Below are 14913 nucleotides of genomic sequence, written 5' to 3' on the forward strand. Positions count from 1 at the left end.
GGTCCACTAATTTTTTTAAAATCACATATGTGTGTGAATCTTATCCATCCAAACCATGTGAGCACAGTACCCCACATATAACATCGAAGCTACCATAGAATCAACAAGTTTTACCCACAAAATATCGTTTTCCATTGGCTATTCAACTAAACACTCAGATCGCAATCGAGACCGTCCACTCAAATCAAATCCAACAGCCCGGGTTCTCCATTTCCCCAAAGAGAATCCCCAATTCCCTCTCAATTTTCGCCTTTAAATTCCAGCCAAAATCTTAAGGAACATCACCATTTTCATTCTCCAGTAGCAGGAAATCCCATTAATTTTTCATCCCCAGAAATCCCCATAGATGGCGCGTACGAAGCAAACGGCGAGGAAATCCACCGGCGGGAAGGCACCCAGGAAGCAGCTGGCGACGAAGGCGGCGAGGAAATCCGCCCCGGCCACCGGAGGCGTGAAGAAGCCTCACAGATTCCGCCCGGGGACGGTGGCTCTGAGGGAGATTCGGAAATATCAGAAGAGCACCGAGCTGCTAATCAGGAAGCTGCCATTCCAGAGGCTTGTGAGAGAGATTGCCCAGGATTTCAAGACCGACCTTCGCTTCCAGAGCTCCGCCGTGGCGGCACTTCAGGAAGCTGCAGAGGCCTATCTGGTGGGTTTGTTCGAGGATACGAACTTGTGCGCTATTCACGCCAAAAGGGTCACCATTATGCCTAAGGATATTCAGTTAGCGAGGAGGATTAGGGGTGAGAGAGCTTAACATAGAGGCGGAATGTGTGAGATTTTCTGGGTTATTTTGGTTTCTTTTGTTGGAAATTGTTAGAATCAAGAATGTTAATGATATGTGATGGCTTTTCTGTTTTATATGAACAATTTTCCCTGGGATTATCTGAAATTCTTGTGTGAACGTGGATATGATACGATAAGATATGATATTTGTTACCTTGGTTTATCCAAAATTTTGAATGGAGAAATCAATTTGTGTAAGAAAAGAGTGGATGTCATGTGAGACCGTCTCACGGATCATAATTTATGAGACGGGTCAACCCTATCCATATTCACAACAAAAAGTAATACTTTTAGCATAAAAAGTAATATTTTTTCATGGATGACCCAAATAAGAGATCCGTTTCACAAATACGACCCGTGAGACTGTCTTACACAAGTTTTTGCCGTAAAAAAATTGGTCCATATTAATTATATTTAAAAGAAAAATAAAATGTATCGAGAAAATAAAATGTGTTGTTGATAGTGATGGTAATAGCTTATATTTTTTTATTGATGGTCTTTTCTATTTGATTTTAGAATTCTCGTAATCATTTATTAATGGTACGAGAGATTTATAATATGAGTGCGTACGGGTCAAATTTTAATTGGGTCCAAAATATAATTAAGCTCAAGAAGATAAATGGAGGAAGCAGATCAGATAAAAAATCTATCAATTCAAAATTTGTTTGAGTAGATCAAACAACGTGCAGAGTGGGACGAGATTGTGGAAAAAGAACATGTGCAGATAATTAGTCACGCGAAGAGTGGAAGAAACCGCACCACGCAGTGAAGAAAAAGAGGCAATCGCCAGAACAGAGAGAACACACAACACACATCGCAAAAACTCTAGACAACTCTTTGTAGAATTCTCATAGATTTAGTCAAGCTTTTTCATGCTTTTTCAGTCATATTTTTACATCATCGTACATATTCTAGCAATATTTTGTTATATTTTTCATGTTTTTGTAATTTTCTATTGATTTGTTGATACACAATCATGTTGGGAGTTTATTTCATCAAGTTCTATTGATGTATTTGTTTAGGAGACTATAACGAACGGTCAAATTTAGTGTCCATAATCGTCGTGATTTTTAGAAGTTAGATTTTAATTTTTTTTACACAAATTGGTATATTTTTGCACTTGACACGCCTGCAAATCGGGAGTGAAGATGAGATGGTTGATAAGAAGGTATGACTGTTATTGACCATCTATTCTGAAAGATTGCATCAAATATACTAAGAGATGTCAACCACGTCAGAGACACGAAAACATCCAAAGAATTCTGACGGATGAGCTGCATAGCGTTGTCAAACCATGGCCATTCAAAGGCTGGGCCATGGACTTAATAGGTAAAATTTACCCTGCATTATCTAAAGGCCATTCGTTTATCCTTGTGGCCACTGATTTTTTCACTAAATGAGTAGAAGCAGTGCCTTTGAAGAAAGCGGAACAAAAGGATGCCATTAACTATGTGAAAGATAATATCATTCATAGATTTGGAATTCCAGAGTCATTAACCACATATCAGGGGACAATGTTCACGGGTTCAAATATGAGAAAATTTGCGGAAGACTATTGAATCAAATTGAGAAATTCATCCCCTCCACAATCCAACGGGCAGGCTGAAGCATCGAACAAAATTTTAATAAAGATTCTACAGAAAATGATGGAAGAGAATCCCAGGGATTGGCCACAGCTATTATCAGAATCTTTGTGGGCATACAGAACATCCAAGAAGACTGCCACTGGAGTGAGCCCTTTTTCCCTTACCTTTGGCCACGATGCAGTGCTCCCATTGGAAATTATGGTGTCATCAATGCGAATGGCAAAACAAAATAAACTTTATCCTGAACATTATAATGAAGCAATGATCATGGAGTTAGAAGAATAGATGAGTTGAGAATCCAAGCATACAATGCTCTACTGTTACAAAAACAAAAAGTTGTGAGAATCTACAACAAGAAAGTTAACAAGAAAAGCTTCCATGAAGGAGAAATAATGTGGAAGGCTATACTGCCTTTAGGAACAGAGGATAGGGAGCTGGACAAATGATATCCCAATTGGGAGGGGTCATTCAAAGTGTATAAGGTGTTAGACAGAAATGCATATTTGCTATCAAGTTTAGATGGTCAACAACACAAAAGATGCATAAATGGTAAGTATCCAAAGACGTATTTTCCAAGCGTGAGAAAAGAAATAGAAAGAGCAAGTGAGTAAAGCAAGCAGAGATGCTAATACCCAATGGGGAGTTGGCCTTTGGGCCACTTTGGCACATCTTTGTTTTTTGATATTTGCAAATTGCAAAATATTAGGAACCAAGTGGACTCTATATCCACTTTCAGTGACCGAATTTTGTTTGAATAATGATAATTCGAGTCCGCGGTGGCTTTCGGGCAACTTGAAAGGAAATTAGATGCGAAGGGAGTTGGCCTTATGGCCACTTATATACATGCATTCAGTTGATGTCTCGAACGTTCTTATGTTACAAGAAATCATTGATAAGGTAGGCCGTACAACCACTGTATAAATTGGTTGTTTGCATGTGTAGTGACAGACCCATGAGATAGGCCTTTAAGCCACCTAAAATATGGCAAGGAAAAATTACAAAGAGCGGGGAGTTGAGCTCATCGGACAAGATAACGAAGAATAAAGAAAGAAAAAAGGTAGGATTAGAGTGCTATGATAACCACAAGAGAACCCGGAAGTTGATTTTGGTATAAAAATAAGCTAATTAGCCATTTTTGTATGTATTTAGTTCTCTGTTGTAATACTTTATTTGAAGTAGGCATTAGGACCACCAATGTAAATACTTGTTGGTTATGATTCAAAAATGAAAATGATCAAATAAAATTGGCCAGTAGGCCACTTTTATCATATTGGATTCATTTTGTTTCGCTAGGGAATCGATTGAGGAAATAATCACGAGTGGGGAGTTCTTAAGCCAACATATTGTTTTACTAGAAATTGGTGAAATGAGTGATATTATTTGGATTAGAAAACCAACAGAAAACTCCTTCCCAACATCCAATACACAACATCACATATAAACACATCTTTATTCCACACCCATCATCCAACAACCACAAAACCAAATCAACAGTAAACAAATATAAAGTAGAGCCACCGCATGCAAGAACAACAAGTAAACATATATGCAGGAAAAAGGTCCGTCTGAAATGCAAATGCATATACGTGTATACGGGAAAAGGGTCCGACTAAAGTGCAAACTAGACTATAAAACCAAACATACATGGAAATTTTCAATTCCAGTATTTTATATTGCTTTTCAAACAAGTTTAGACGATTTTTCACGTGTCGCTGACGTTTCATACGCATTTTTATGAAAAAACTATAATAATAAAATAAATTACCAAAATAAAAAAAGTAAAAATACAGTACTAAATCTTAATTTTGATAATATAGAACATCAAAATTGAAAAAAAACCAAATAAAAAAGATTAAAAAAAATATTTCCCTTAAATTTAATTAATCTATAATCCATTAAAAATTAGGAAATTAATGTAGGAATTACCTGAGCATCAGAGAGGTGATTTCATAAGTTCCATGGTGTACGAAGTGAATGCAAGAGTGAGAGATACAGTGTACGGGTGTGTCCGAACTATATCTTTGAAGACCACCATTATTGAGACGAGTTGTAAGGGCAGGCTTCATGAGCATTTGACCACCATTATTGAGACGAGTCGTAACGGTAGGTTTAATGAGCATTTGAGCACCATTATTGAGACGAGTTCTAACGGCCGGTTTAATGAGCATTTCACTACCATTATTGATACGAGTTGTAACAGCCGGTTTAATGAGCATCTAACTACCATTATTGAGACGAGTTGTAACAGACAATTTAATGAGCAATTGACCACCATAGTAGCTACTAAATGTCCTTAAAATCTAGATTAACAGCCATTAAATGAGTAGTAAAGGCTGCACCTTTCAACTACTCATATTGGCGGCCTATAAATAGTAGCCAAATGCTAGAGAACTCACACCACCAACCAAGCACAAAAGTTGTCCAACTGTGGAAGCACCTGCAACAACCAAATTTCTATCTAGTTCGAGACAAGTGTAAAACATTGAAGTTCGAGTATCACACTTAATCTTCTTCCACGTTACTTAAGATCAATAAAGAGTAAGTGGGTTTTTGCTATATTATAATTTGCAGACACGAAGTGGGTTTTTGCTATATTATAATTTGCACACTTGTCTTTCGTAAGTGGGCTTTTCTTATATATGTATTCATTCGTAAGTGAGTTTTTGTTTGCCACACTTGTTCTTTGTAAATGGGTTTGATTTCAAATCATGAAATTGTTACGCTCTTCTTCGTTTCTTTGAAATTTCGATCAAGCATTGTTATTTCATTTTTTTCCCTTATTGATATGATGATCATGTGAATTATGTTATGGCACTGTGAGGATTCCACCGGATATGAGAGGGAATCCCAAATATATGATATGACCCTTACGCGGTGGGGATGTAACCGTTATATAGCCTCGCCCCCTTAGAGGAGTAAAAATTAAAGATTGACGTCAGTAAACCATGGAAAAGTAGGTGAATTTCAGTGCCTAAGAATAAGAAAGGATGTCTATGTTTATGAAGTATGTTGTACTAAATTATTTCCGCATGATATGTTCTTTCCTTCAAAATCATGTATATTGTTATGTATGTGTTCAATCGGGTCTCCGCTTGCTGAGTATTTCTTAAAATACTCACCCCTTACTTCCTTCCCCCCAGATAAGATCAAAAAGCAAATTGAAGAAGAGGAACAAGAGCAATTTTGGGATAGTAGAAGATTTCGAGATATCCCCGAAGTTTTAAAGATTAGTTTATGTTTATCGCTTCCGTACTTTTAAGACATTTTTTTTCCAGTTTATTTTGGCCTTTAAGTTGTAAAGACAATTATTTTGTTGACTATGAGAAAATAAACTGATTTTGGTTTATATTGTACTGCGATGCTTGTTGTTTGACGATTATGTGATTGCCGAATAACGTCGGTGTCGACTAATCCCGATCTTTGGACGTAACGATATCATCACTGCAACAACAAGTAAAAGTTCTCCAGAATCAGCTAGCACTCGCACAGGCCGAAGTCGTGCGCATGCACGTTCGGCACTTTGCGTGGGCCACGAGAGATTCACCATCTCAGCTGCTGGACTAGTCCTTTTTTCGCATGGACATGGCAGATCATTTGCACCACTCCTCCTTCTGGGCATAGTATATATTCTCAATTTTGTTTAGTTTTCTCCAATATTTTTATGATTCTTATTATAATAAAAACCACCGTATATCTAAGACTCATATATAACAAATTACATAGAGGCATGTAAACTATATAAATATCATCTCAATCAACAATTTTTTATCCTCACTACAGGAAAACAAGGCTTCAGAGACGGATCGAGACAGAAAATTCCGTCTCAAAAATATTTTTAATGTTTAAAATCCTATTAGTTTTACTTGAAAATTTTCATAGCTTTTTCGAGGACGACAACACAATATATTTTATTTTTTAAAATGTTTTGAAACACTACATAGAAGATGGTACGTCGATATGATCGACGTTATTAACTCATATTGTTCTTGCTTTACATGATATCCTTAATAAAAATGTATATACACAAACTAGACTATAATTAGAAGTGAAGTCCGTGTTTTTTAAATTGTGAAGTAAAAAATAATTTTTTACTTCGTCGATGTTATTACCGAAGTTGATTGGTATATACTACTTCATTATTAACAATCGCCGAAGTAACTAGTGACGAAGTAAAACCCAAAATTCTACTAGTGATACATCGAAATTTTCAATTTTAAAAAGAAATCTTGAAACCATGCGAAGATGGAGACCACACGACTGTGTTACACTATTCAATACAAACATGGTAATTAGATTTTTAAAGTTTTTAGTGTAAGACACAACAAAGACATGTCCAAGTTCATACATCTATAAATATATAAAAGCATAAAATTCAGTCAAATATAAAAAAATACTACATTTTTATCCAAAATTCTATTCTAAAAATGGAGTTGACATAATCGATAATAATATATGTATGATTTGAAAATTGTGTCAAGTGATATTAAATGTTATTCAAGTCAGCATTGATTAAATGTCGAATATTGATCATAAAACAATATTTCCAAAACAATATTTAATGACTTAAGTCGGGTATTTATATAAAATAAATATTTCGATATACTACCAAGAATAAATTACTCGATTTTAATATATGTGTATTCACATAAATATTTTCATTACTTACAATACAACTTTCAAAATACATTTTTAAATATCTTACCCACAAAACTAATAATCCAATACCCACATCAAATATTTAAATATCCGAAGTCAGTCTTGATTAAATGTCTCAATTTTTAATTATATTATATACGAGATATAGTCCGTGCATAACACAAGTGAAATACTAGTATATATACAACATATAAACATAAAATATATTAAGTTGTTAATTAATTATATAGGATATTAAAATATTAATTCAACGATATATTTATAATATGAAATATATATGGATTCAAAATTATAAATATTTGAAGTCTCAAAATGTACTTATCATGCCACAAATGATATAATCTAGTAAAATCGGTTGTTAATTAAGAACTGATTTTTGAGCTCGCAAATAATAATTAAATACGATTGTTAATTTAAATATTAAAAAATAAGATGTGCAAAAGATAAATTAAAATAAGATTATTATTTTATTTCAAAGTTTATGCACATCCATGTATGTGTTGAACAAAATTTATGCACATCCATGTATGTGTTGCACATCCATGTATGTGTTGCACATCCATGTATGTGTTGAACAAAGTGTTACGATATATTGTTTAGAACACGAATTGTTAATAAAATAAAGAGAGATTTACCTAAATAGACTTTACACCATTGCTATAATCAAATTTAGTCTTCATTTAAATTAATTTACCAAAATAATCTTTTTATCATATCAAATTACAAAGATATCCCTATCTTTTAAATCATATTCACTATCAATTTATTCATCTCAAACTCTTTATTTTATTATCTCATCAATTTCGTGCGTATAGATGCGGCTGTGAAATACATCAATCTTATTTTTTTAAACAAGTATGAATTTCTTTTTTTCCACTTAACTTTTACGTAAAAAAAATTGATTTTATATTGATATTACTGTGTGAGTAGGTATATGGGTTATGACAAAATAAGTTTGTTATTAATTTTGTTTATGTCAAATCATTAGAATATATTGCCTAGAATTGATTGCTGTAATTTTGATTTTAATTTTTTTAATATTTGACTTGATTATTTTCATGAGCAACAATCGTAATTAAAATATTATAACTTTGTTGTTTTCGTATGCACTAATCCAAACTAACCATTCATAATGTTATTAAAATATGTTTATTGATATGAGTAAGTAGTATTAAAAAAATATTTTATAAATTAAATAAAACAGAACAAATGTTAAATCAACTCTTTAAAAAAATAGATAATTAAATAAATAAATCAAGAAAATGGAACATGTGTGGTCATAGAAAAAGGGTATTTTAGGATTTTTAAATTATATAAGACATAATGCAAATTATGTAATAAAGAAGGCCATTTTTAAAATTATGACTTTGAAATAGACTAAAATAATCAATTTCCCTAAAATAAATAAGATATTAATTAAGATATTAATTCAACGATATTTTTAATATGAAATATTATTGAAGAAGCCACGTTGGCTACATGTATATGTAATATTTAATTTTTTTTTTATATGAATTCCAGACTTAATTATTTGGATTTCCTAGCTCGAAGATAAAATTTTTGAAAAATTACCAAAATAAACTCAATGATAAACCCAAGGTTTCAAAATTTTATCCCATATGTCATATTTAGTACAATTTTTCTATCCAAAATACTGTTCAAAAAGATAGTTTCAAGAATATATATCATTATACCCTTTATACTATATATTTATATCAAATATAGATAAATTATATTTTAAAATTTAGAGTACGGTATATGATCATGTAAATGGATTTGATTGGATCATCTATCCATGAGATTTATTTAGATTTTTCGGTAGCGCACACGTACAAGTATATATATNTTTCAGATTGAAGAATTTAATTACTTGCCATGGAGGTTGACAAAGATCTCGTAACACCACGCGGCCCAGACGAAGAAGGTCGAACTTCATTAATCCCACAACAACTTGAAGATCTTCCTCTGGGATTTCGCTTCAACCCGACGGACCAAGACCTCATTAATCAATACTTGAAGAAGAAGCTCAATAACGAGCCGATCCCATTCGATATCTGCACCGTCAATCTTTACAAGTATGATCCGCAGGAGTTGACTGGTAAGGCTCTTAATTCCTAGCTAATTTCGTTTGTTTCGTACTTTTTATATATACATACATATATATCGCATATGTATACATGAAAAACCGTTAAAGTGGGTTCGTCGGGATCGGAGGCCAATGAATAATATTGGCCGATAGACGAAGCTTGAAGATAGTCATTATTTAATTATTCCCAACATCCATCCACCGGAGAAGAATGAAGCCTAGACCTTTGATATTGTCCTTTGCATGTTTAATTTTGACGTTCTTTTTTGTTCCTACAAGGTTATTTTTATTTATTTATTTATTTATTCTTAATTATAATTACAGGATATTATCCGAAGTTGGGAGAAAATGAATGGTACTTCTTTACCCAGAGAGACCGAAAGTATCCAAACGGGAACCGACCTAATCGAGCCGCTGGTAATGGGTATTGGAGGGCCACTGCAGCTGATAAACCAATATATGACAACAATTTCTGCATTGGATTCAAGAGAACTTTAGTCTTTTATCAAGGAAAGTCCCCTGAAGGCAAAAAGACTACTTGGATCATGCACGAGTACGTAGTTGACAAGCCTTCAACACAACATATGATCACGAGCCCTGAGGACATGCTGGTAAAATTCATTCATCTTTTGAAATATTTAATTTGATGCTAAATATAAAAATACTAAATTGTGTTCCTTCTCGACTCTTGCAGCTAGACAAATGTGTTCTCTGCCGCATTTACAACAGATCCCATGGGATTCGGGAAAACAACATGATTCCAGAGCAGTGCAATCCTTTGGTGTTGCCGGCGCAACAAAACGAGCAAAATCTTCCAATCCAACAGCAAAATCTACCGGCACAACAAGCAGAGAACGATCATCATGGTGGATGGCTTAATTATTGTAATGAAAGTTCTGGAGAAGTTTTTGGGGAGATCGAAAGTGTACTTGGCAGTTTTACTGCTTCCATTTCAGATGCAATGGTCGATCTCGGACCTATTCCATCATTCTACGATTTCGACCAGCTCGGCGATAACAATTTTCTTTATCCTGAAATCTACAATTCCAGCCCGGGCCTCCCATCGTTACCGGACAACGTTGATCATCTTCAAGAAAGCTTTGTTCCGGGGAGGAACTGAGACAAGAGGCCTACAGTAGAATGTGGTGGATGGGAAAGATGTAGCTAGCTCATTAATATTGCAAATGGATGGATTCTTTTCTCTTCAGTTCTTATTTTCAGAATTTGACTTGTTTCAATCTTAGCCTCTTATATGGTTTTCCCAAGTACTTGCTGAAAATTTATGATATTGAATCGGTTTATATACATATGCTAATGGAGCTTTCGTGCGACCCTTCTTTCATTTACAAGTTCTTTTCGTTTTCAATTTGGTGTATATATGATTTATTATTATTTAGCGATCTTCGAGTCAGCGGTCATCTTTATGTACAATACACCAACATAAAAATATATTAACTCGTTAATTTAAAATATAAGATAAATAACTCTCTTAATTTATGGATTCATAATTATAGATATTTTAAGTCTCGAAATATAATGTAAATATCATTCCACAAATAATATAATCTAGTACAATTTGTTGTTAATTAAAAACTGATCTAATTAGAGCTTGCAAGTAATTAAATATGAATACCAAATAATAATAATAATAAAAAAAAAGATGTGGATCCAACGCGTGTCTTAGCCATATTGGTTTTTCAAGTGTTCTATCATCACAGCTTCACGTTCATATGGTCTTGGCAAAGGAAATATATAGATCTCTCTCACAGCATATATCAATGTTATTTTAAGGGGAAGATCAATCCTTGAAACTAGTAGTCATATATAGTAGGATGTAACATAATTTGATTCTATTGCGACCTATATATATGTATGATCAAATGAGAAAGTCGTCCTCCATAACCTCTTCTGAAACATCATCAACAATTTGCTCGGCGTCAAGCCGGATATCAAGCCTAGATCTTGAATTTGTCACATTATTGTTTGAAATTATCTGATCCAAAGTTCTTTTCTGGCTCTGAGGAAGCAGATAGAAGTCATCTTCTATCACGATCTCGTAAAGCACAGCCTCTGCTAGAGGAAAATGTACCATTTTTTGTTTTACGGAACCCATCGAAGATGGAAAGTGGAAATGGCATCGATACATCTGTAATAAGACTAAATTTATGTGATGGAATAGTAGTTTAGGATCAATAGTAAGATTCCACTGAGGGAAACTCAACTTCATCCGAGGAGGAAGGATCCAGCAGTTCGTCGACCTTTAGTTGCCTCAGTCTCCTTGATTTTTCCACTCGGATCTCAGGGGGAGGAGGCTCGGGGTTCTCACTCTCACCCCTATGTTCGTCGGCTCCTAAGGGTCCAGAGGGTCCTGGCTCGAATCTAGGGGGCTCGGACTCACCCGTAGGGGAAAAGGCCTTGTCTAGGTAGTCTAATAGCTCTTGGATATTTGACTTATTAGGAGAAGACATCTTAAAACCTAAACGCGAAGTTAGAATGAATAAACTTACTGAAGAAAGGGTCAGATTTCAAGGGTTCGGGTGAGAAGTTGGCTGGTCGGGAATTTGCTCAGAATTTCGGCAGAGTAACAGCTCAGATGGAAGAAATGTGAAAACAAACTCAGGAGACCCCCTTATTTATAGGGAACAGGGGTCTTGGGACCGTCTTCCGATAGCCTAAAGCCAAGGGCCCGGATTTCCTCGGGCAGACGTACTGTCGCCTTGAAAACCGAGCTGTCAGAGAATCATCATCGTCCACATATTCTTCACGCAGACCGACTCTGGGACCGTCCGATGTGCCACACAGGATCAAAGAAACACACACAAAAAAAATTAATAATAATAATAAAAAGAAATAATAAATATATACATAAAATAAATATAAAAGGCTCGAAGAGAAGGAAGAGGAGCACGGAAAATGGGCTATGAGTCTGACCAGATTTTCTCAAGTTTAAACTTCATACTTCGTTTAGACTAGAGTAGTGGTATACTATTGATGTTCCCTAAATTTGGTACAACTTGATGGACCTGAGCCCACCCCTAACAGGGCCCTACCACTATCAGGAGGCCAAGCCATAATTCCGAGCCCACTATCGGAAACCCGAGCCCATCGAAAGGACAGGGAGTCTTGAGCCCCGACGTTTTTAAAGGATATGAAGATATGATCGCAGACAGATAAAGGTCTCGGTAAATCCGGAATTCGGGTAAATCTGGTTAGGATAAGACGAGAGTCCTAGCCTTCGTCGGGATAGAGTTCTAGTGTTTGGAGTCTCCAATCTCAGGTAAGACTCTATCTCAACAAGAATCCTACTCCACCAAAGTAACTGAATCATCCTCTATAAATATCAGGTATATGCTACAGTTTTACACATTCGCATTCTCTCACTCACCTGGCACTATTATATCACTATTAAGTTTGATCCCCATACTGATATAAGCATCGGAGGGGTCACATCGAAAAACTCTCCGGCGCCCCCTAACTTTATTTTCATATGTGCAGAACTCAGGAAACCAACCCGACACATTCATCTGTGAATATTTGAAGTTCCACTCTCCAGACCGAACCCGATGTAAAATTTTGGTATCATCAAATGTTCTAGATAGTACCTTTAATTTTTACTCTTCTTTCTAGAAGTTGCTATATAATTAAGTGCTCCAAAGATATCAATTGGACATAAATATGTTAGTTCAAATTAAAACTAAATATAATCATTGATGCCCCAAGAAATAAATAGTACAAAATTTATCTTGTTATGCATGATGCACAAACAATATATTTTTGCTGACAAATAAAGATTTCACCCCAAAGCTATAAATGACCAAGAAATGTCACAGATAAATTCAATTGATATTACATTTAAATTAGGGTATATATTTAAATTTTGAGGAAATTTGCATAGTAAATTGTCATGTGTTCTATTGTCATTTTATTTTTAGTCCTGTAATTTTGTTTTTGTCGGTTTTTATTATATTTCTAATTCGTTGAAGTGTTGACATGTCATAGTAAAAAAACCAACAAAAACAAAATCACAAGACTAAGACCTAAATTTTAAAAGTTAAAAGGACAAAAATAAAGTAAAGGAGGATAACTCAAAGGACTGGTGAATTCATGTTTGTTGTGTATCCTTCGGCCACCACATATTGTTGGACAACTAATCTCAGAAATATTATTAGATTAAGTGTCATGTGAAACATTTTCATATATCAACGTGAGATAGGTCGACCCCGTTTATACGTGCAGTGAAAAATAATATTTTTTGATATAAAAAATAATAATTTTCATGGATCAGGTCAGATCAGATATCTATCTCACAAAATTGACACGTGAGATGATCTAATATGTGTTTTGTGAGATTAACAATAGTTATGTTGCATAGTAGATTGTTTAGTTGCATTTTTATGCAATATCGATGATGATGATGTTGATTCCAAAAATAAATACATTTGACCGATAAAAAAAATTACATATGATTTAGTGAAGTAAATAGAAACCAACACATAATACAATTTTATTTTAAAGAAAAAAATTATTTTATCAGTTATAAAATTAGATAAAACACAACCTCATCCAAATTTTGTCTTTATGTATTATATTTTTCATATATACTAGCAGTCGGCGCACACATGATGCTTGAGTATAACCAATTGATATATATTTTAATGTGACGATCTTTTATATTAAATACGGTGTATAATATATACTAATATTAGATATAAGGATTGGTTTACTACACATTTTTTTTAGCAATAATTGTATTGCTATCAATATCACCATCAATATGAAAATATAGAATTCAATAAATTTAAGCAGCTTTAGGATTGAATCTTAGTTTTGGAATATGAATTATGATGTAATAAAACAACAATTGAGAAAAAAAGTAGCAATATAATTCATGAAGGGAAAAAAAAGATATGAAGAGATATAGGTAACATAAAATGTAAGCAAAAACTTGTGTGAGACGGTCTCACGGATCGTAATTGTGAGACGGATCTCTTATTTGGGTCATCTATGAAAAAACATTACTTTTTATGCTAAGAGTATTACTTTTTATTGTGAATATCGGTAGGGTTGATCCGTCTCACATATTAAGATCCGTGAGACAGTCTCACATGAGACCTACTCTAAAATGTAAATTGCATTTGAAATCTAAAAATTGAAATTATTGAGTGAGAATAGGAAGAGATAGGAACAAATCTGGGTAGAAGATATGGTAAATAATTTGTGAACGAATAATAATAAAAATTTAAACAATTTGAAAAAATAAAATATAGATTATCTCAATGAATTAACATTTAAACTCATTGATAAAAAATATGAGAAGATAGGAACAAATCAAGAGAATAAACCGCGAAATGAAACGACATGGATTTCTAGCTATTCCAATAGTTCATATTTTGGAACTTTTCTTGATCGATCGAGTTCATTTCTTATTCCCCAAAACAACAATCAAATGAAGTAAAAAAAATCACTATTAACATAAATCCAAATTGAATTAAAAAATAGGTGAATGATTGAACAATATAATTCTACGTTAAAAAATAAATCTCCTATTAGATGAAGCCCTGCGAAATTAGGAACCGTTCATTTGAATCAACTCTCTTTGATTCATCAGCTTTAGGTGCACACAAAATCCAATTTTTTGGTCTCATAACGTTATGTACGACAAAGTTTTAAAAAATTTATTTATATTTATATATATATATATATATATATATATATATATATATGAATATGTTTTTTATAAGACGGTAACACGTATCTTTTTCCGTGATCACATATCTTTTTTCGTAAGACGTGTCAATC

General features: G+C 33.8%; 2 protein-coding genes across 2 annotated transcripts; both read left to right on the forward strand.

The window, feature by feature from the left end:
* Positions 1 to 267: 267 nt before the first annotated feature.
* LOC140979377 (histone H3.2) lies at positions 268 to 885 on the forward strand. The gene has a single exon (XM_073444743.1). It carries the CDS (start codon positions 347 to 349, stop codon positions 755 to 757), a length of 411 nt encoding a protein of 136 aa, XP_073300844.1. The 5' UTR covers positions 268 to 346; the 3' UTR covers positions 758 to 885.
* An 8018-nt stretch (positions 886 to 8903) lies between these two features.
* Positions 8904 to 10234, forward strand: LOC140979122 (protein ATAF2-like). Its single transcript, XM_073444470.1, has 3 exons — positions 8904 to 9126; positions 9439 to 9725; positions 9809 to 10234. The coding sequence occupies exons 1-3, from the start codon at positions 8904 to 8906 to the stop codon at positions 10232 to 10234; spliced, it is 936 nt and encodes a 311-aa protein (XP_073300571.1).
* Positions 10235 to 14913: the final 4679 nt, after the last annotated feature.

This window comes from Primulina huaijiensis, chromosome 6 (assembly GCF_012295235.1).
Source record: "Primulina huaijiensis isolate GDHJ02 chromosome 6, ASM1229523v2, whole genome shotgun sequence".
NCBI lineage: Eukaryota > Viridiplantae > Streptophyta > Magnoliopsida > Lamiales > Gesneriaceae > Primulina > Primulina huaijiensis.

What these genes read in the sequence shown, in the direction of transcription:
- LOC140979377 (XM_073444743.1), top strand. Translation starts at nt 347, where the DNA reads ATGGCGCGTACGAAGCAAACGGCGAGGAAATCCACCGGCGGGAAGGCA.
- LOC140979122 (XM_073444470.1), top strand. Translation starts at nt 8,904, where the DNA reads ATGGAGGTTGACAAAGATCTCGTAACACCACGCGGCCCAGACGAAGAA. An exon ending in TGATCCGCAGGAGTTGACTG is followed by an intron (nt 9,127 to 9,438) that starts GTAAGGCTCTTA and finishes TTATAATTACAG; the next exon opens with GATATTATCCGAAGTTGGGA. An exon ending in CGAGCCCTGAGGACATGCTG is followed by an intron (nt 9,726 to 9,808) that starts GTAAAATTCATT and finishes CGACTCTTGCAG; the next exon opens with CTAGACAAATGTGTTCTCTG.